The 24285-nt window shown below is 39.9% G+C and overlaps 1 protein-coding gene across 1 annotated transcript; it reads left to right on the top strand.

Moving 5' to 3' along the window:
• The first annotated feature begins 2695 nt into the window (after window positions 1-2695).
• LOC123758441 (gamma-butyrobetaine dioxygenase) lies at window positions 2696-22990 on the top strand. Its single transcript, XM_069322732.1, has 11 exons — window positions 2696-2817; window positions 12419-12516; window positions 14354-14496; window positions 15584-15765; window positions 16146-16358; window positions 16499-16721; window positions 16852-16982; window positions 18196-18355; window positions 19875-20002; window positions 20221-20289; window positions 22848-22990. The coding sequence occupies exons 2-11, from the start codon at window positions 12435-12437 to the stop codon at window positions 22864-22866; spliced, it is 1350 nt and encodes a 449-aa protein (XP_069178833.1). The 5' UTR covers window positions 2696-2817; window positions 12419-12434; the 3' UTR covers window positions 22867-22990.
• The last annotated feature ends 1295 nt before the right edge of the window (window positions 22991-24285 follow it).

Genomic DNA, 24285 nt, shown 5'->3' with positions numbered 1-24285 from the left:
AAAAAAAATAAAAATAAATAAAGCCTCAGGGGGCCAGCAGGTGGAGGCGTGTGGCAACTCTCCCCCAGTCAACACCGGTAACCAGTTAGTAATTATTCTCACTAAATACGCACTAACGGCTGTTTATTATTTAAAATATATATTTAATATATATATATAATATTTATTTAGATGTCATTCATCGAGTACAAGTGAGTAAATCAATCGTTTGTATTTAGTGATTGGCAAATATGAGTCAAATTGTCTTGCCGTAACTCAAAATGTATAATTAATCCAAGTGTTGTTTATTTTTTAATGGAATTCAATTTCTTTTCTTTATTATGCACCCCATACCCATCCCGTGGGCGGTGGTGTAAGGGATTACAGAGGCACATAATCCGTTCAGTACGCTCTAGTTCGTTTAGCTAAGCAAATAACAATCTTTTGACGCTAGTTACACAATTATTAATGTTATATATATGTACACACACTCATACATACATGTATATATATATATATATATATATATATATATATATATATATATATATATATATATATATATATATATATATATATATATATATATATATATATACGTATACATATATACATAGACATACATATTTAATCACCCACACAAATACACACATCAATAATCTTTTGTATCACAAGTGATTCAATAAAAGGCTCACAAATCACTATACAAGGCACTTTACATCTATGGTGAGTCACACAGTTACTAGTCTTGCTCCACACCCACCCAACTGGGCGGCATCTTTACAGTCATGTGCTCCACACCCACCCAACTGGGCGGCAGCTTTACAGTCATGTGCTCCACACCCACCCAACTGGGCGGCAGCTTTACAGTCATGTGCTCCACACCCACCCAACTGGGCGGCAGCTTTACAGTCATATGCTCCACACCCACCCAACTGGGCGGCAGCTTTACAGTCATGTGCTCCACACCCACCCAACTGGGCGGCAGCTTTACAGTCATGTGCTCCTCACCCACCCAACTGGGCGGCAGCTTTACAGTCATATGCTCCACACCCACCCAACTGGGCGGCAGCTTTACAGTCATGTGCTCCACACCCACCCAACTGGGCGGCACCTTTACAGTCATGTGCTCCACACCCACCCAACTGGGCGGCAGCTTTACAGTCATATGCTCCACACCCACCCAACTGGGCGGCAGCTTTACAGTCATGTGCTCCACACCCACCCAACTGGGCGGCATCTTTACAGTCATGTGCTCCACACCCACCCAACTGGGCGGCAGCTTTACAGTCATGTGCTCCACACCCACCCAACTGGGCGGCAGCTTTACAGTCATGTGCTCCACACCCACCCAACTGGGCGGCAGCTTTACAGTCATGTGCTCCACACCCACCCAACTGGGCGGCAGCTTTACAGTCATGTGCTCCACACCCACCCAACTGGGCGGCAGCTTTACAGTCATGTGCTCCACACCCACCCAACTGGGCGGCAGCTTTACAGTCATGTGCTCCACACCCACCCAACTGGGCGGCAGCTTTACAGTCATGTGCTCCACACCCACCCAACTGGGCGGCAGCTTTACAGTCATGTGCTCCACACCCACCCAACTGGGCGGCAGCTTTACAGTCATGGGCAGCACATCATTATGAATGAAGTACTTACACATTTCTTGGACTCCATTGATGGTGTTATCTCTGAATTCCGCGATTTTTTCACATTCCATTATATAATGACGCAAAGGATGCGAATAGTTCTGCTGACAGAGTTTACATTTAGTCAAATCTACATCAGCAGATGTTACAAACTCCCAGAGGTACTTGTAGCCGAGCCTAAGCCTAGCAGTGGTAACATCTAGAAGTCTGCTAACCTTACTGGATGACCCATAGACGTGCGGTTCTTCCTGCATAATAGAATGATGATAGAAGGAGTAACTGGTGTGAATTTCACTTTGCCTCAGGTCTCCAAAATTTAGTTGATGTTCCTGGGATATTGGTGCCCTCAGGCTGCTCAAAGGCAGTCCAAGTTGGTAATCAATTCCCTCTTTACGAGCAAAAGTCTTGGCTAGCTCATTATTTCTATCATGCATTCGGAGACCAATATGGGAAGGAATCCACAGGAGACAAACTGACTCCATCATTGATTATTTCACAATATCTGTGTCCAGCTTGAGAGATAAGCACGTCACAGTTATGCCTTAGGGAGCTGAGGGCAGTCAAGGATGACAAGGAGTCACTTACAATTAGCGTGTCAACTTAGGATTATTGGAAATGAGCTAAATCACGTGAATTTAGTGCTGTGAAACACGGCTAGGGTGAATATATATGCACACCTTCAATGCTGAAGGTGTATATATATATATGTGTGAAGATGTTCTTCTTCAACCATTCTAAGAAATTGCACATTATTGCAAAGGCGTAGAGGACACACCCACTAACGTCCAGGTGTCGACCAATCAGAAGCGAGTATTCTGCAAGTCTTCCATGACGTCACACCCTCTGGCTGACGATGAACGATAACAACAAACAGGTTTAGGTTGCTTCCTCCCTATAGCTGCACACAAACAACTTCTAATGCCATTCTGAAACTTCTCATCTTTTTATTTTCGGTCACTGTTATGTACAACATAAGGTCAAATTACATTAGGCGCGGGGGGGGGGAGGGGGATATATTGAGAGGAAGATATATGGGAAAGTGAATGAAATATGTAATAATATCACAGAGTGGAGACCCCCGAGCAAAGGTTATATAAAGGGCCGCAGCCGTCATCGATCATACAGTGTACTCCAGACCGCCTTGTGGTGTGTGTCTCCTGTTACTATATCTAGTCCTTAGTTGCAAGTAAGCTGTGTGCTATATTGTTATTGTCTTATAGAGCTGTTACGGGGATTGACCATTATATGATAATTAAGATATATATACTGGCAGTATATAGGAATACTGAAATGTGTTGTTTACATTAACGGAAGGTGGATATCGTTAGATATGAGATGGATTCACGTCTTAGACTGTCGGACAGTAATCTACGAGACGGTACAGTTACCTTCTGTCAGTCTCTCACCGCTGATGGCAATTTATTATTTTTTTGAAGGTTTGTAACTATACCGGCTGGTCGCTCTCTACTCATTGGTGATATAACTACGTATAGTGAGTTTTGTAACTAGCTCAAGGCTGTAACGGGCTTGGCTAAATGAATTCTCTTTAACACGTTAAAGTTTTTAAAAGGCTAGTTTGTGTAAGTATAGATGTGTATACAACATTGTATTTGGCTGCTATCGAGGTTTCCCACCCCGAAGGTGGAACTACTGCCTAATAACCAGAAAAATTGTACTACCGGGTAAAGAGGCGGGTGAAACTTGGCCCAATCAGTTCTGTCCCGCCCGGGATATAATCCCTGGCTTCACCATATGAGGGTGGAGAGAATGAAGCCTACTACGCTAACACGAGCACTTCGTTCAGCAAGGCAGGACTTTTAAATACTTAGCGATAGTGATGGTTGCAATTACAGAAGTGACGGTCCACGTGATGTGATCCTTAAACTGGGTTGACAATTTGTATTGGTGGGATATTTGTGCCGTCAGTTCCCCGGTATGTGTATAAAGCTGATCAGAATTGCATTTCACCATTATAAATTCACAGTAGTGGGCATCAATCGGTCTCGGGAGACTTGTGAAGTTGCGCTCTAGTTCTCGGTCTGGCGTGGCCTGATCACATGTGAAGCCTCGTCAGTGGCTTCACATTAATGCATTCGTAAATCTATATCTACGTATGTAGCTGAGCCTAACATTTTAAGTGCTACGATCACCTTCTGTGGTTGTTCAATAAATCCCTGAACTGTGTGTTTGACAAATCTCCTGTCCATGGAGGACACAAGAAAATGTATATATGCTGGTTAGCATTGTAAGTGTGGCATGGCACTTCTGTGGTAGAAAATAATAAAGTTCCCCGGTGGCACCTCAAGGTGGTGGGAGACTAAGAACATCCTCTGCTTATCTTCATAGATAAGAACATTGTCCTGTGATGCTGTGATGGGAGTTTGGTCCTTGAATACCATAAGTAAAAGAGCGATAGCACTAGGCTATCTTGAGGTCATCTTGATATGATTTCGGGTCTTGGCGTCCCCGCGGTCCGGTCCTCGACTAATCCTTTTTGTTACCTATTTACTGCTAGGTAACGGGAGCATCGGGGTGAAAACTTTTTGCCCATTTCTCTAGATCCATCGGGGATCGAACTCAAAACCTCAGGACTTCGAATCTGAAGCGCTGTCCAAGCGGCCAAATAGGCTATATTAATTATATATGTATATTGCGTAATTAGTCTTCAGTTAAGAGCACTGTTTGAGAGGATTAGGAACCTACTAGAAAAGAATCGCTTGTCTTTTTTTTTTTTTTTTTTTTTTTCCCCCCCTAAAGAGATCTTACGGTTTTTTATACACACCACAGACGTGGTTACACTTCCAATGCTAACCAATGTATATACATTTTCTTTCCTCCATGGACAGGGTTAGAGATCTGTTAAATATATAATTCGGGAATTCTGTGGTACAGTGGTCTACGGTCCAGACTCGCAATCTGGGTTAAGATTCCCGAGCGACAAATGGCTGTTCATCTAGCAGCAAAGTACCCGGGAATTAAAATTTATGGTAAGTTTCATCATTTGAGGGTTGAAGTTTGCCTCGATACAAACCTTTAAAAAAAAAAAAGGCTCGTCCCGGATGAAGTGTTGAAAGACCTCGTTAGATCATACAAATCGAAATTGGCAACCTACTGTCCTGTACAAGGTTAAGTTGCGGGTGATGGGAGGCCACATTAACTTTCTCTATGGTTACCATCCACCTCCCAGACTTGCTCCTGGCAACATGATTACCAAGAACGGCTACGATGGTTATAACTGCTTGAAGCAAGGTACAGGGAGGTATATTCCCAGTATTCTTACCCACGTAGATAGCGCTTCCCGAAACGCTTTGCGTAATAGTAGCTTTAGGCATTGTATGTATTGGCTCTATCTATAAATCCATCAATGTTTGTATCTCGCCTTGTATGTGTACTTTACCAGAATAACACTTGAATTTGATAAATGTCTCAAATACATAATCCAGTAAGAGGGTAAACTAACATTACGACCAACTCCTGCTTTGTAAACTTTCAAGCCAATTATAACTCCCATTTCACTACTGGGGAAGAGGCTGTACGTGAGGTTAGAGGTGCCCTTAGGTCTGCTGCCTCCCCAAGAGTTTCATCTTATTTGGTTACATGAACAGAGGCATTACGTAAAAGGAAACGTCCTAAACATTTGCCTCTAAAGTCGAAGCGGGGATCCTCGGTTGTGTTGAAGTAGAGAAATTTATTACAGGCCCTCGCAGAAAATATTCGGCTGTTTAATGGCCCGCCATTGACCCAGCGGGAAGATACCCGTATTAAATTTTTCTTGTGCACCCCATACCCATCCCGTGGGCGGTGGTGTAAAGGATTAGAGGCACATAATGAGTTCAAGAACTGAACCCTCTAGTTCGTTTAGCTAAGCAAATAATTTTTTTTACGCTAATTACAAAATTAGTTGTATATACATGTACACTCGTGTGTTTGTATCAGCATGTGTATACATACATACATATTTAATCACTCCCACAAATACAAGTCAATAATCTTAAGTGATGCTTGTCACTATACAAGGCACTTTACATCTATGAGTAGCACAGTTGCTAGTCTTGCTGCACACCCACCCAACTGGGCGGCAGCTCTACAGTCGTGTGCATGCTGCACCTACAGTAAGCAAATTTTCGATACTTTGCGAAGATTTCGGCCAGCACATAATTATGAAGTACTTACACATTTCTTGGACACTATTGATGGTGTTATCTCTAAATTCCGCTATTTTTTTCATATTCCATTATATAACGACGCAGTCTGCGAATAGTTCTACTGACGGTTTACATTTAGTCAAATCTACATCGGCAGATGTTAAAAGCTCCAAGAGGTACTTGTAGCAGAGCCTAAGCCTAGCAGTGGTAACGTCTAGAAGTCTAACATTATTGGATGACCCATAGACGTGCGGTTCTTCCTGCATAATAGAATGATAGATGGAGTAACTGGTGTGAATTTCACTTTGCCTAAGGTCTCCGAAATTTAGTTGAAATCCTGGACTATTGGTGCCCTCGGGCTGCTCAAAGGCAGTCAAAGTTGGTAATCAATTCCCTCTTTACAAGCAAGTCTTGACAAACTCATCAGTGCTATCATGCATTCGGAGACCAATATGGGAAGGAATCCACAGGAGACAAACTGACTCCATCATTATTTCACTGTCTAGCTTCAGAGACAAGCGCGTAATTTATGCCTTAGCGCTGAGGGCAGACATGGATGAAAGTTACAATTAGCGTGTCAACTTTGGATTAGAGTTCGACAACTGAAGCACCCGTTTAACTTGTCCTAATATAGATCATCCTTAAAGATTAAGAACTACGCATCCTAAAGAAAAGTGATGCGGTGAGGTGAACCCACGCGTGTCTAAATCTTCCATGTAATTTTAGCATTCCGTATACCAGGATTATATTAACGAACCTAACTAGACTTCTCACACCCCCCCCCCCCCGCTCTTCCCTCTCTTCTTATTACACTTCCCTCTTCCACTCCCCTCCTTGTCCTCTTAAGAAAAATTAACATGAAGCACAAACTACTGAAATTTAGGAAAACTACCCTAATAGCTATATGTAGGGAATATGTAAATTATATACGCTAGTTTCATCTACTTCTGCCATGCCATATAGTCTGACAATAAATGGGGCAGAAACACTTGCTGCAATATTCTTTAGTGTAATGAGCGTGCTCGGCTTGAGGCCGTAGTGTAGGGTCTTGTTGTACAGTCCACTACGGGCTCACCATAGCCCGTGCTACCTGGAGCCTTTTGTTCCCAGTAGCTGAATCTTAAACAACGAGGTACGGGACCCTGGCCGCCTTGGCTACTAGGTACAGCCTTGGAGCCGCTGTTGGCTGAATTGTCTGCCTCGTTAATTCCTTAACGTCTAGCCTATTGCACAACAGAATGTGTAAAACTGACTACCCGGGAAGATTTATTTAAATATTGGATCGGACTACAGAGGTATACTAAACTGTCTTAATTATCCGACTAAATGCAATCTATTGGGCTTCCTTACGTTATGATGGGGGGGGGGGGGGGGGAAGTTAGGTTAAGGTTGGAATAACTTTGGTTACTGTACATGTAAGCTGCGACCGCGTCTTATCTAGTGAATGATGCTGTTGGGTTTCTTACAACCGTATGTTTTTTTTTTTTCAATCATTTAGGTGCTCTTGATTTCTAATACTGTTTGTAAAATTTAAAATATTTAAAATTCAGCTAAAGGACAGGTTGAAGATAAATCAACGTGCTTGTATTGGGGGAGGGGGATTAAACTTGGTCTTAACTTTGTTTGACTAGACAAAATTAATGGAAAGTAAAGAAACTTGTATATACTCTTTAGGCTTGTATCACTCTCAAAAGATCACATTAACCTTTCCCAGGCTGCAGCCCGACACTAATTGTTTAACTCCCGGGTACCTAGTTACTGCTTGGTGAACAGGCAATTAATAATAGTAATGTTCCCAACCACTTCTGTTCCGCCCGAGAATTGATCCTAAATTGACTAAACCCTATAGCCACCTTTCCTGCGTGACAGGCTTATCAAAACTTTTTGGTAATCCACATTAGATATTTTAGTTTGCTACCCAATCCAGTTCTATATTTTGATTGGAGATTTGTATTTGCGGGTTGTATCTTGCATAATAAAGGTGTCTCCTATGGATAATTTAATTTCTAATTTTAGAAACTTGTTGTATAACCTTCACTGTGTAAGGTCATAGTGTAGCTTTTCAATTGATTGAAATAGATATCTCAAGATAGGCTATCCTGAAGCGTGTAAGTGTCCTTGAAATAACACTAGACTGTTTATGAACCCAGCTGAAGTGGGGTTTAAATTAATTGATAATAGCGTGCAGGTTTGCCAACTAAAATGGTTTCTTGAAATGTAGAAAAACAAGGCGTTTAATGACTGTTAGCCGGCCGAAGATGGAAGACTGACCTTTCTTGTCCCTTGCCTTAATTCTAGTGAGTGCTGGGGAAGTGTCCCTTGTATAATGAAAGGGAGCAATAAATGTTGTAAAACTCTAGATTGTACATAACAAAGGACTTTAGAATTGGTTAGCGCATTAGTCCCTGGTGGTAAGAGATGCGCGAGTTACATTCTCTCGTCTAATGCCTCTATTCACCTAGCGGTAAACTGGCATCCGGTCGTTAGGCGACAAGTGTGGCTGCCGTCCTTGGTGAGGACCTATAGGCTTCTTGTTTCGCACAATGGTAAGTACAACTATTTCTGATCTGGCAAATGACTGCTGTTGCAACGACATAAATTCTAGATTAGGGAAGGTCGAGGACCGGGCCGCGGGGACACTAAAAAAAGCCCCGAAATCATCTAGAGATAACCTAAAGGGCTCGCACACTAATTGTGGTTTGGGAAGTAAGACTATTGGTCTTTACAAAGATGTGGCAGGTTTAACAATTGGGGGTTTTCCCGTAAGTTACCCCTGAAAAGACAGGTGCACTAGCCTAGATTTCGAAGTGTGGTGAAAAAAAATATTCGCATTTTTCTAATTTCTAGTGATATGACTTATTAAAATATTAGTTTATGCCAAACTGAAATTATCTGACTTTACTAAGAGGGCCGCTTACTAGTGACCTCAACAAAGACTGCGTCTTGTCAAAGATCTAAAATGTCTGATTTTGCAAAATTCGTCAGCATTTGTCACTTATGGCTTTGAAGAGTAGAAGATTTCCTTGATTTACAACTTTTTGGTGGGGGGGGGGGGGGAAGGGAATTGTCAAGAGAAAGCGCCAAGCCATTACGGCTATGTAGAACTTGGAAGGGGTCAGAATAAGGATTTGGGATGGGACGGGGAAGGAATGGTGCCCAACTACTTGGACGGTCGGGGATTGAACGCCGACCTGCATGAAGCGAGACCGTCGCTCTACCGCCCAGTCAAAGTGGTTGGGTTGGGGGGGGGGGGGAATGGTCTGTCCTGCATAACTGTGGCCTCTTTAACTCTAAACAGTTGTCCATTGTTTAGCAGTTTCATAAGTTTTGTGATCTGAGCATGACTTTTCACAATTTGATGTGTCCAAAGCATGACTTAGAGTTGGCATACTCTCATTGGTTCTGTCAATCCGTGAAGGGGCATACAATGGAGGTTTAGCACAGTAGCCTACGTTCTAGAAAGATTGCCGGGTGGGAACAAGAATGATTGGTAAAGTTTCCTTCCACCTGATGTGTCTATTCACTTGGCAGTAAATAGGTACTAGGGAGTTGGGCAACTGTTGTGTGGTTACTCTAGTGAAGATCGGCAGACCATGGGGGGGGGGGAGAGAAAGGGATGTATATAATAATTCTCGTGCAAAACTTAGACCTTGGGATCGACATGCTTCTGAACTTCGTAACTATGATATGGATATCTTCGAAGCTGTAAGAGGCACACAAGATAGTATAACACATCTTACAGCTTATCACATCTCTAGATATTCCAGTGGTCACGTCTATACCTGGTGGGCAGGTCTGCTGCATAAATCCAGTTAACAATAAAACGGTCAATGTTTCCTAACTTACCCGAGGGTCACTGAAGCTAGTGTTTGTACTCTCCTATTTGTGCTTGCGGGGGTTGAGCTCTGGCTCTTTGGTCCTGCCTCTAAACTGTCAGAGTACAGGTTCCTGAGCCTACTGGACTCTATCATATCTGCACTTGAAACTGTGAGTAGTCAGCCTCCACCACATCACTGCCTAATACATTCCATTTGTCAAGCACTCTGATGCTAAATTCTGTCTGTGGCTCATTTGGGCACTCGGTTTCCACCTGTCCCCCCTAGTGTGTGTTCCCCTTGTGTTAAATAGCCTATATCTACCCTGTCAATTCCTGAAAATCTTGTACATGGTGATCATATCCCCCATAACTCTTGTCTTCTAGCACTGTGAGGTTTAATTCCCTTAGTCTCTCCTCGTAGCTCATACCTCTCAGCCCGGGTACTAGTCTGGTGGCAAACCTTTGAACTTTTCCAGTTTAGTCTTGTGCTTGGCTAGATATGGACTCCATGCTGGGGCTGCATACTCCAGGATTGGTCTGACATAGGTGGTATACAAAGTTCTGAATGATTCCTTGCACAAGTGTCTAAATGCCATTCTTATGTTAGCCAACCTGGTATATGCTGCTGTTATCCTCTAGATATGGGCTTCAGGGGACAGGTCTGGTGTGATGTAAACCCCCAGGTCTTTCTGACTCGAAGAATTTAATCTCAAATGATGCCTTGTAACTGGCCTCCTGCTCCCTACACTTATCTACATTGCATTTGCTTGGGGTAAACTCTAACACCCATTTGTTCAACCATTCCTTTAGTTTGTCTTCTTGAAGCCTCAAGCAGTCCTCCTGTCTTAATCCTTCTCATAATTTTGGCATCGTCGGCAAACATTGAGAGGAATGAGTCTATGCCCTCTGGGAGATCATTTACGTATATCAGAAACAGGATAGGACCGAGTACAGAGCCCTGTGGGACTCTACTGGTGACTTCATGTCAATCTGAGGTCTTGCCTCTCACTGTTTCCTATTGCTTAGGTATTCCCTTATCCACTGGAGCACTTTACTAGTTACTCCTACTTACAGGACTTTAATCTTTCCATTATCCACTTACCGGGTCGGCTAAACGTGATAGATGTGCTGTCCTGGTTACCAGAGTAATATTTGGCTGAGCTACAGGAAGCAGAGGGGTGGGGGGGGGGGGGGGATTTGCCCCATAACCAGTTTTTTTTTTATACGTGAAAGTTATTTTAGCATTTTAAAAGTACTCCAATTGCCTTGTGGTTGATTGTTCAATAAATCCCTGAACTATTTTAACACATCTCTAACCCTGTCCATGTAGGACAGGAGAGCATGTATATATGCTGATTAGCACTGTAAATGTGGCCATCTCTGGGATGATCCTTGAGAACTGGAAGCTGGTGGCTTGTCATGTCCCCCCCTGGCCCCCCCCCCCATTTGCCCTGAAATTTTCCAGCTGAATTTTGGAACCAACAGTGTTTTGGCACTTACAGCTTCAGCAGGTAGGAGGTTCCACAGGTTAATGACAGTGGGTGAAATTATGTTCTGTCCTACATTGTGGTTTGAGCTTGAACACATCGCTCCTTGTTACATCTGCCTTTGGAAGAAATTAACGGGATTAACATCCTTCAAATTGTTCAACATATTAAAGGTGTCAATAACATCTGTCATGCTTGGTTTGCAGTGTTAGCCCTGTGGCCCTCAATTGTTCCCAATGAGGCTTGGCTCTAGTATGATTTTTGTTGCCTGGTGGTGTACCTTCTCCAGAGCAGATGTTTGTCTGAAAATGGTCTCCATGCTTGGATACAATAATCCAGGGGGGGGGGGGTGCCCACACCAGAGACTTATAAAATAGAACTAACTTTTCTTTGAAAGTAAAGGTACTATTGATTATTCCTAGGGTTTTAGGCTGCTTTATATTATGAGCATTGCCTCGACTTTGTCTTGATCCAGGGCAGATGCCTCTGTTCACCTAGCAGTAAATGGGTACAAGAGTTGCAGATGTTGTGGCCTGCAACCTGTGGAGGTGTGCGCACATACCTCCACAGGTTAAAAAATTGGGGGCAGATTCCAGGTTATATAATCTTTAGCATGTCATGGTCCATGGGGGTTAAGGTGCACATCTAGTGTTATCCAGGCTGCTGGTCCAATTTATCCTGCTTCAGTAATTTTTTTTTTTTTCTCGATTAGTGTCTCTGGTACAAAGAATCTTTTGGCCTTGGATTCATAAAACCAAACCTGCACAACTGGGGAAGGGCAGTGTTACATGATGTAAAGTCTTTGTATTATATCCATGAGTTAATCTGCAATTACTTTAGGTATGTTAATGATTGATTACATTACTTGTTGACAGCCTAAACTGTTTAATTAAAGAAATAAGGTGTATTTGAGGACATGGTTAGTAATTTTTCTTAATGGCTTGTATTAGTGATTTTACATTGTGATTTAAAGATTTCCTCCTGCAGGTACTAGGGTAAGGTAGTACATTCTTACTTTACTATCAAATATGTACTGTGTTTTTAGTAATACATCAGGGGGAGGGGGGGGCCTCACCCCATGGCCATTAAAGTTTGAAAAGTTTATCAGCAGCCCAAAAACCCAACTAATATGGTTATATATGGCTATTTACCCCTTGCATTTCATATTTTTGCTTGCTGTCTGCTGTGATCTACCAAATTACTCCTGCCATTTGCCCATGCATTTTGCCACGATTCATTAATTTACCAGACTATTGGGTTATTAGGATTAACCGCTCTCTTACTCTTACAGCGTGTTAGTTTATTTTATCTAGTCTTGATATTGGTATATATTTTCAGAACCCCTTACCACAAGATGTCGATGAGGTGGTCGATGGTGGTGGTGCGGCGGGTGGCGGTGCCTATCCTACAGTCCTCGAGGGCCAATCATGCTAGAGGTCGGTCTAGTCTCGCATGCACGAAAGTTGACCCATTGCACATGGTGTACCAGCTGTGGAAGTTGAAAGACACTACAGTATTAAGTGTACAGCCATGTATCAAGGGTTGTAGCAAGTAACTGCCACCTCTTTGTATAACAAATTTGGGTATACAGTATAGACTTGTTCTACTACCCAAGGGTTACATTAGCTTAGGTTGTTTACCTAATGCCTACATTGTGAAAGATGAATCGTTAGTTTATTTTGTGCTTTTTTTTTTTTTTTGTGGATAAAGTTGGATAATGGCAACAGTAAATAGAATAATTGGTTATTGAACACTAGACCACAAAGAGCTTTAAGTGCTTGTTTAAGTTCAACTTATCAGTTAGCATACATAATTGTCATCTGTATTTGAACATGACGCCAGCCTTAAGTTGCACTATTGCATAACATTTATAAATGTTTATTCAGGTAAAGTACATGCATAAAAGAGGTTTTACAAAAATTGATATTTATAGATAAAGCTAGTACTGTACATACAATGCCTAAAGCCGCCACTACGCAAAGCGTTTCAGGCAGGAAAAACATTGAAGACCAATACTTGATACTGAGATTAAAGTGTAGAGAAAAAATAAAAAAGGAACATGGCAGAAAAATGCACAAATACAATTAGGTTGACAAATGGCATTGTTTAGAAATGTTGACAATATAGGGGTAAGGTAGGCTACAGGGAATTTATTAGGTAGTCCTTAGTTTTTATCTTAAACAAATTGAGAGGTACAGTCTTTATAGACTGTACCTCTAAATTCTAAATTTAGAGAATTATTTAGTTGGCAAGTGTGTAGTTGGGGAGAAGGCGGAGCAAGGAACATGGTGAATAGCCTTTATGATCCATGAGGGATGAAGTACAGTAGGTAAGACTCAAAAGCCTTGTGTGCCATTTGATAAAAAATAATTGATAATTGGGCATTTGCTAATATATATAGTGCATTCTTTCAAAATTTACTACAGCTTTCTAGGAGGTACTTAATCTGTCATGTCTTTAAGCATAATTATGGCAAATACTATACCAGTGTCTAAACATGCCAATAATGAACTCTACACACTTCATGCCAAGTGCTAGACCTACTGATACAGCTCAATGCAACTTTGTGGGTGCAATTAAAACAGGTGTCATTTGGACCCAAAGGTTGCATATTAATGTAAGCATTAACGAACATAGTTTTGGTCTGTCGGGCAGCTCCAGTTTATATTTAGCCACTTATTGTTCAACCAATGCTTCACCATTTAGTTTTCCATTTGCTATAGCTTGTTACATAAAATGGCAACCTTATTTAAATATCTGGTTACTTATTTCTTTCTGTACCTAAACTTCTCAAATTTGAATCTTTTTGTTTTATGTTCTTAACATGACGGGTTAAAAGGACTTTGTTTATCCATGAGAGGATAAACCCTTCTAAAAACCTCACAATTTTGAATTAAATTTACATGAGGGCCACTAACACTAGTGGCCCCCAAGGACGGGAAGCCAGTGGCTTATTGAAGGTCTCCCCATTTGCCTTAATGGTCTTTTTTACAGTTGGATTTTAAAATTTAACTAGGAAAGATCATAAAGGCAAATGGGACGGAGGGGAAAGATTTTGAAAAGCTGGCAGCTTCCTGTTCTAGAGTGTTGGTGCCCCTCAAGTAAACTCGGTTCTAAATTGTATTTTTAAAGATTTATCCCCCTCTTGTTTTGTAAAATTGTATAAATCATGTCTACTTGTACCACAAGGTACACAAATATACCCATGCACACCACCACACCACCTACTCATTACACCATATAGCAGCTTCTAGTGTAATCCTATTTACTCAGGCAAGTCAACGGCTGTGCCCTCGACAATGAAGACCGATTCGACTGCTACCCCGCCCGTTATTACATCTGTGTTGCCTGCCCACCATCTTGCCACCAAAGTTATCTTCGACACTGACACCACGGCTGACTTCAAGTACATCTGGGTATGCACATACTTGTTTACGATGTACCTGAATTTGCTTGAAGACCAACATGATGGCCTTAATGGGGAAAGGAAGCTGGCAGCTTTTAAAGGTCACACCCATTTTTCTATTTTATGCAACTGGATTTGGAATATATTTTTTAATATGGCTGTGGATGGATTTTTTGGAAGAATTTTACGGTGTCTTGCCCTGACCCTCGAGGCTCTGGTTGTGGGAAAGAGTAGTTGGTGCAGTGGGTTCACAACTTAGAGATTTCGGGTAAAATTCCCGAAAGGGTGAGGGTGACATTCTTAGGGTTATACATAATTACTTCAGTACTTTCATACAGAAAGTAGCCAGAAAGCCTAGACAAATTAACAATTTAAATTTGTCGTAATAAAATCGTTGGTATACTTTACACTATTTATCTAAATAGTGCACTCGTTCAACCGGTGACTTCTACAATACTGTACAGTCGCATCAACAGTTATTCTTGTACATATCTTGGTAGATTGACCTGCCGCCATAAATTTGCTATGCCTGGGCTACAGTGACTTAACATTTTTGTACTATACATTTAAATCCTTTCATTTGGCTTAAATGCCAGTGTCGTTGTTAGTTAATGCACACAGTATAGCTTCCTTTTTGAGTGTTGGCCATGAGGAGGATTTGAACCTGTACCCTGGACACTCGAGCACACGCCTTAACACCTGGACTATATATGTGCTACAAATTGAACCACAATCTTGGCTCCAACTAATTTTATTACTGATGCATAATGTTAATGCAATTTCCTTGTGTAGTTTCCTTTCTAACTACAGCAATAACAATTAAATATTTTGGATATTCTAAGTCAACTTCCCCAAGATAGTGAAGTCATTGATTAATAGGTGGTGTGCCGATATTCCTTCAACCCAATCACTTGGTCTGGTTGATACAATGACATTTCTCCTTGCAAGTCTGCATTTGATCCCCCATGATCAAAGTGGCTGGGGAAGAGTCCCTCACTACCTGTACCCCTATCCCTTAAAATTGCTAGTCATACCTGTACTGTATTAGTACTTTCTCCTCATAATTAACTTCTTACCCTTTGGTGTTTCCTTTTCAGCTGAGGGACAATTGCCAGTGCCCTAGATGTGTGGACCCCAGCACAAGCCAGAAACTGGTGGACTCTCCAACTCTCGATGTGAACATAAAGCCACTCTCCCTTACCATGAATGATGCAGGCAAACTAGAGATCATTTGGTCTGAGGAAGGAGAGAATCACAAGTCAGAATATGACCCAGCATGGTACTTATTTCTTAGACATCTTGAAGCATTCTAATAGTTTAGTGGAGGATAATGTTCATTGGTTAAGCTCTAATCTGTTTTAAGAGATTTTTACCAAAGTTACTTCTGATGGATTGCATGAAAGTCTCCTAATCTGTGTTGGTGACTAGTATTATATTGCTGTAGTTAAGTGCATTAAGGTTTTAGTTCCCTACACCATTGTATATTGCTTATGGAGATGGCATGGAATTAGTGTTTAGTAATGGTTAGTAAAGTTGCCAAGCTGAGGAATTTGTCCTTTTACATAAAGGTCTGCTAGTTGACTGCACATGTTACTGGGCAAAACAAAACTGACATGGGTAGGTGCAAAATGTGTGTTAAGAAAATGTTCTTGTTCACAGGCTATTAAAGTATGGGAAATCCTTCATGCACAATAAATTTGCTAGTGATAGCATGGACATGGAGCTGTTGACCCAACGCCCAGAATTTGAATTGTGGGATCGGACAACCATCTGGTCCAGCTTCCCCGAAATGTCTTATAATGAGGTGATGGAGACTGACAGTGGTCTCAAACAGTGGCTGGATATGTTTTACAGGGCAAGTTTTCAATATGGTACATTATGATGTACTAAATCTTGCTTATTTTAAGCTGTTATTTAATAGAGAATACTGATTGTGAAAAATTCTTGCATGCTATACAGTACTTGCAAGATAAGTGCCTTTTCTAAAGTTTTGATTTTTTTTTCAGTATGGCTGTTGCCGTTCTCCGTGGAGTGCCACCTAAGGTTAACAAAATTGTAGATGTTGTGAAAAGATTTGCCTATGTGAAAGAGACCCAATATGGTCACACATTTGACGTAATCAACAAGCCAGTGGAAGGTTCACATCTGGCATATACTGGTGTTGCCCTGGCTCATCACACAGACATGAACTACAGGGAGAAGAGTCCTGGGATGCAGCTTCTCCACTGTCTCAAAGTACTTTCACATGTTGTATACAACAAAAAAATTGTGATAGTGTGGGGGATGGTGGGGTTAAAATAATTCTTGAATTGCTAAAGTCTACATAATTTTCAGGGCTTCCTAAATATTGGATTTTCTCTAACAGGCCAACGACCCCAAACTTTCTGGCTCTGACCCAGGTGGACGATCCTTCTTTACTGATGGCTTCAGAATTGCTAGATGGCTAGAAGAAAATGAGCCAGCAGCTTTCCATGTCCTTGCCTCTACACCTGTCAGGTACAGTTTAAGTGTCTACATTTTTGGGTAGTTACATGGCAGGTAGTTCTTAATATTGCAAGTACAGTAGTTTCTCTGTAGTGGAGTAGCATCTTGAAGTATACTGTAGATGCCTACCTGTAAGAAATTCCCTACTTGAGATGTTACTTCCTTGCTAAAATGTGTAGCTTGGTACTTGGCAGGTATTGATTCATTTTGTTTGGGACAGGAAGCTTGTATAAATACTCGAGGCCTGTTGATAATCCCCCCCCCCCCCACAACAATTATTTGCCTTTATGATCTTTCCTAGTTAAATTTTAAAATCCAACTGTAAAAAAAAGAGGGGGGGGGGATCTTGATCTCTTAACAATATCTGTTACAATATAACAGATATTGTTAATACACATCCATGAGGGTATGGCCTAAAGCTAATAGATGGGAAAAAATGAATGGTGGTAAAGAACCTCTAGGGCAGATAGCATGTCAGCCATATATTAAACAAAAAAACAAGTGAAAAAAATTACTGCCATTTAACTTCATTGTGAGAACTGTAGGATAAGACAAACTTAATACTGAATGTTAAACTACAAAACACAATATCAAAGCTTGGCTTTATACAAAGTGCAAATCAAAAGACTATCAAATTTACGTTGATGTGCAAATTGGAAAATTGTGGGAATACCGAGCCAAGACTGTGTGTAAATCTATTACCACACAGGTATGTAAACAGGTCTAGTCAGTAGAGCACCGAGTAATCTGGCTTGCTGGAGCTGGCTAGCCTCCACATATATGGAACGATGGCCGTCCAGGTGGCACTGGAGTAAAGATAACTAGGGAACCGGCTCGCGCTAACTACCACTGGGCTAGTTCCCTGGCCAGTGGCGTGAGCTCCCAGGTGCTGAGGAGGATGACGGGCTGTGGTGTAGGGGCGGTAGTCCGCTGTCTAGATGTTTGCGAGTTGTTGTTCTCAAGGCTGCAGGTCTTGAATAGGTAAATGTGGTATGAGAATAGGTGATAATGGAGTAGGCCCGAATCTCTTCCCAGAGATAACCATCACTGAATTGCCCTATTTTCCCCTACATGGCAAGTCCACAAAAATGCAATATTTACTTTTACTTTAACAGTATTTTGGGTTACCATAGGATGGCTTGGTTGTAGGAAGTGATAACAGTGAGCTGTTCACACATTAAAATCCTTTAGATGCCTATGACAAAACATTTTTGTCTTTCTCCAGATTTTCCATAAAGAATGAAGGTCGGCAGTATTCGGCTCTGTGGCCCATCTTGTGCACAAACAGTGACGGGGATGTGACAGAGGTGCATTACAATAACCGCACAATGAAGCCTCTTCAGGCACCCACACATGTTGTCACGCCATTCTACCATGCATACAAGGTACTGTACAATAATTAGATCCATAGTTTACACTAAAACAGTAGTCTTAAAGCATGGGCACACTGGGCAGTTGCCCTTGCAATTGTGGCCCTCATTGTACTATATATTTTCGAGATCTCTTGTGGGGAAAATTACTAGACCTTGCTGGAAAGGCCTGGCATTAAAATAGCTTGTGCACAAATTTCTTATAAATTTTGTTGTAACTAGGTAATAATTTTGCAATTTAGCAGACTGGCAGGGTCTATCATCTGTGTAGCACCCCCAATGCATTGCTTAACTCGGGGCCTACAATGTTAATAAAAATAAAACATGAACTAAAGCAATACTGTACTAATTTTAACACTGCAGTGCTGGAACTGTGTAGCACAGATATTACAGTACTGTACTTGGATTTTTCCTTTTTAATGCTTAGGAAGAATGTGGACAGGAAGCCAGTGGCTTGTTTGGGGGGGGGGGGGCCTATTTGCCTTTATCTTTTCCAGGTATATTTTAAAATTTGGCAGTTTTAGTAGTTATGGCTTTGGTGGGTAGGCAGTTCAGTTGATAACCCTGTGGGTTAAACTTTTAATATTCTCAGTCCTACAGTGTGGCTTGAGCATGAAACCATTGCCTTTGTGTTGCATCTGACCTTCTGAAGAAAATATAGGAATAGACATCCTGTAACTTGTTCGGTATTAAGTTTCGATGAGATACACCTAGTCATGCCTTGTTTGCAGTGTTGTAATACAGTAACAATAATTAGAAAATCCACTAGGACTCTTAAGTAGGTGCGAACCTACAACCGCCAGCACTGCCAGTCACGTACTCTGCCACTAAACCACCACAAACTTGTGAAAATTGTACAGCTGTGTTTCTACTGAAATTATAGGAAGTCTGAAAGCCTCTACTGAAGCTAGTCTAAGTGTAACCCACAAGCACTCTGGAAGGGCAGTGGTCCTACACCTTGTGTCCCAAGTTCAGAAATGCAGACATCTCGCCGTAATATATTCTGAAGTTGGAGTGTAAGGTGTAGGACCACTTTGCCCTTCCACCAGTGCTTGTGGGTCGTGTACAGAATGTGTGTATATATATTCCCAATTTACAAGTGTCAACTTTGGAAACATTTTGACACTAGCTGAATATTTATAAATGTGTGTATTCTTAACTGCACTATGGAAATATTTTGCCAAAAAACGGTGCATACCACAATGGTTGAGGAAATCTACAGTATTATCGGATGTTGTGTGCGCATTAAATTTTGTTCATAAACGGGAAAACCTATTCCTACATGGAAATAACATGCAACCCATCCTCAAGATTGCAAGATGCCTCTACCATTACTTGCTAGCAGCTAAATTACTTTACAGTATAACGAAATTCAATATATTGAACCAGATTGGGAAAGGTGAAATCGGTAGCCTTGTAAAACCTAAAACATTTAACATGTGAACATGCAAATCATAATAAAGGAAATTATAAAGTGTCAGCTGTTGCAATATTTTCCCATGTGCCAAAGTTAATTAGAAAGTGCTTCTTTCAGTTGTTCTCTAGTAAACTTCGTGATCCAGCTGCATGTCTAGAGTTCAACATGGTACCTGGTGATCTGGTAGCCTTTAACAATCGAAGAGTTCTTCATGGGCGCACTGCCTTTGATGCTACCAAGGTTGAACAGGTAAGACTAGTCATCTTTTGCCGTCATTGTAGATTATGACTTGGATTAAAATAGTTTTTCAGATTACAGTATAACCTTGATTCAATGAACTATATGGGACCAACCCCAATGGGACAGAATGACTAGATCAAGATAACTCATTGTCCAACATGACTACCCTTTCCTATGTGGTGTACTGTGATAAATGTATAAATACATTTTATTTTTTCCCCCACAGGCATCTACAGGGCTGCTATGTAGACATTGATGAAGCTTTCTCCAAATACGATAGCTTGAGAGCCAAGTAAGTCGTGTGTTCTTTCTGGAAGTAAATCTGATAGTTATACTGTGTATATACTGTGATTACACAAATACAAAGTGTGTATATACTTACTGTACACAGTTACAAACCTGCTACATGTATGTACAGTAATTTAATTTCCAATCCATAATAATAGTATAACACTTCATTCGCTTTAAATCAAGAGATTGGACTTCGACCTTCAAAGTATGTAATTGTGCAATTTTATTAAGGCCCATGCTTAGTCTACTGAAATGACTAAATTGGTTGGACCAACTGGATGTTAATTCTCCTTGTCTGAGACTAGAGTTAAGATGCAAATCTTGCCTTTGTGGTTCCTTGCATATCTAACTTCAGATCTTTGCTGACAAAGGAAGCTGCATTTAGTGAGAGTGTCCCATTATAAGGTGCATTCACTGCTTCAGAGGTTGTATTAAAGTAAGGATGCATTATATGCATTCATTTGGGAAGAATGAAACATTTTTAATCAAAGTTCAAAGTGTGGAACTTGGAAATGGCATAGCTTGCAAGTGTTCTGTAAAGTGCCAATTTGTGTAAGAGCTCAATGTATTTCCATATAATTGTAATGTTTCCTAGTTGAACCGAGGCAAAATATTTGGCGACACAGAAAACGGTCAAAGGAATATCTTAACTATGAAGTTCATACACTTAAATACCCAACCCATAAATTTGAAATGGGGAAAAAATGTGCATTTTGGTACATCTTGGACTATTGGTAAAGTATGTAATTATACAATAGTCGGTATGGACCAAAACACGGTAAATTCTTAACTTTCAAATTGGTGGGTTTGGTATCTAATCTTCAGCCACATTATCAAGACTAATCTGCATTCATCCATTAACATGTGCAAGTTAATCTTGATGGCAAACCATCAAACCTATTGCATTCTAATTATTCTATAGTGTGGTTTTCCTGTATACTGTAGTGCCTTTTTTTAAAACTTGGCTACAGTGAATCGGTAATACATTGACATTTTTAAGTGCAACTTTTTAAAGAATATAGTAGACTTTACACAGTACCAGTACTTGAATATATTTAGTACTGGTGACGCTGTATTAATGTTTCTGTAAATGTCCAGAATTATAAGTTGTATAACATAAGGACATACTGTACATGTAGGAGAGAATGTAGACTACAATGGGATGAAGTCCATATGCCAAGACTTTCACATAAGGTTGTACAGTTACATTGAATCTGTGGACTCCTCAAATGTACAAAATATTGACCAGATCAATATTTCCTCGTAGATACATTACTGTCAATTCATTGCACAATGTGAATGTGTTCCTCGTTCATAGTCGGCCATTAAAATGTTGACCAAGTATATTGTACGTGCCTCTTTAGTAACAGCGAGTATATCTTTCCATGTGTTTCAGGACGTGAAGTGCCTCTAGTGTCCAGTCATGATGCTACTCCTCAAGGCCTCGCCAGTGGCAAGATCTCGGCCATTTATTCATCTCGTATTCATTATACAGTATATGGTATTAACTTTAAAATGGAACATAAAGCAATTTTTAGACTTTAACTTTTAGATCAGTCCATAAAATCTAAATGAAGTGTTATCTATGATTCCATTCTTTAGTTTTTACCATTAAGTAAACTTAAGCCATACCTACTTGATTCTTAGTTTCAACAAGAAAAAAAATGTACTGTGTTGCCGGCTTTATGGTACCATTCATGGGGAGGGTTATCACCATAACTCTTTATGTGCATAATGCTGACGTGTATGAAGTAGGTATGAGCTGAGACCATTCCATTATCTTTTCCTTACTGGGATATGGGTCTTTTTGTATCTCGAATCGTAATGAAATTCCTAGAGGCCAATCAAGTTCAAAATGACTTGAATGTCAAATTCATGTGTTCTCTTATAGGGTACTTTTTAAAATATTTTTCCAGGTCTTTTGTAACCATTGCATTAACTAGCATTTTTCTTTAGACTAGCTGAAGATTTAGAATATTGGATATTAACAAGATTGAACTATAGTACTGTACATCATATACCTCAGGATATTTCAAAGAATCTTGCATTCTTCCATCAGTTTTGAGAATCTGAAATTCCATACCCAGTTTCATTTTGGCTACATTTTCTAATCATCCTAATAAATACCCAAAAAAGGTAAGTGTATTGTTAGGTAATGGTGGATTACAAACAACTAGTTAGAAGTGCAGTTTTAATCTTTATACAAAAGGCTTTAATAAATTATCAATTGTGCTTGAAGTGCATTTTTAGTAATCGGTATTTTGCCCTCTGTATAATTGCCAGAATGCATAGTTACATTAACTTGAAGCTAATGTGATTTGATTGTACATTATGTACTAGTTATATCACATCCCAATATTGTAACTGCTATTTTGACAATTCACAAAAGGCAAAGGACTGCATAATAATATTGATTAATCTCCCACACCATCTAAATTGCTATTCACAAACCATTACAGCTTTTTCCAGCTTCCATTTCTCCAAGATTATTTTGACAGCTGGGTTATGCCTTTTCCATTGATTACACGTCGCTAATTAAATTTTTCCTTTTCTCCATAGATTCCACCTCACAGTATGATGTGATGATGGAACAGAAGACTGCAGTCAGGGGCATGACAGCAATGTGGTGTTGGATTTAAATGGCTCTTGCTAGTTTCTTGAGGGACCTCACGTCAGGTAAATGTCTTGTAATATATATTTCTCTACCAAAAGAAATATTTCATAAACGTTCATCAGTTGGCTTTAAAGTTGGCCACAGAAGGCAAAAACTGAATTTATTAAATTGTGGTTCTGGGTTATGCTGCCAAATAACAAGTTTTAAATTGGTTTTAAAAATTTAAAAAATAAAAAAAAAAGTATATTCGTAACTTATTTAATTTTAAAGTACATTGTCTTGCAGAATGCTACACTAATTTTCTTTACTGTGCTCTCTAAAAAAAAAACGTGTAGACCAAACTTATTAGATGGTTCATTTAATGAAGTATTGGAGGCAGATGTCTATTCTGTCCTGTGAGACATGAGCAAGATTCTTTCTATCCCTTTCCCCAGAGATATTTTTAATTATCCAATAACTCTTAATTCGTAATACTGTAATTTTTAAGTTTTCTTAATATTTTATGAAACCTACTTAGAAAAAAATATTTAATAGTTTCAAATTAGAATATTTTAAATTTAATTAATTACTGTACTTTGTCTTAATGTTCAATATGATGCCTTGATATATTGCCACATTGAATAGTGAAATTAGTTTTATATTAAATCAAATCTGGCACGCAGTCATGCATGTTTATATTTTTTTAGCACAGTCTATTTTAAATGAATTTAATAAGGGGCACCAGTACATTAGCTTCTATTCATAACTTTTGATGTTAGAATGCGAGGCAAATGACTACAGAAGCCTTCATAAATACAAAAGCAAGCCGTTTTATCTTGTATACACTGTTAATGGATAAAATCAAAATACACTGGTTGGAAAACTTGGGCAGATATTGATCTAATGTACCAATATATAATATGCAAATTGACTTAATTTCTAGGCATGTACTGTAAGTACATAAAAATCATTACGTGTTATTGAAGCACAAATCATAGGTGGTGGAGGAAAAAAAAAGGGACATTTTTTTTAATATTTTGTCGCTTGCTATTCATCTAAATTGGTACATTTGTTATACTTTTTTCAAATGTCAAGATTTTCAGTACAGCATGTATATAGTATTTGATGTCTTGATATGATGTGCATGTTAAGTTTCTGCAACTGTTATAATGGATAAAGTTTGTTGGAAAGAATATTATTCATTATTTTGAAGTGTTCTTCCTATACTATTCTTGGTAAGAATACAGTATATATACCTACTAGCAAAACTGCCATTCATGCCGTATTATGATGATCTCAAAGCTTCACTTGGGCATTAGTTGCCTCCATAAAGCAGTGCTCTGTATACAGTCTTTTAAAACTACCTAAAAGTCCCAAAATGGTTTACATTTGACTTGAGTTGTA

Source organism: Procambarus clarkii, chromosome 11 (assembly GCF_040958095.1).
Source record: "Procambarus clarkii isolate CNS0578487 chromosome 11, FALCON_Pclarkii_2.0, whole genome shotgun sequence".
Lineage (NCBI taxonomy): Eukaryota > Metazoa > Arthropoda > Malacostraca > Decapoda > Cambaridae > Procambarus > Procambarus clarkii.
This window is presented reverse-complemented; position numbering and strand designations above follow the sequence as displayed.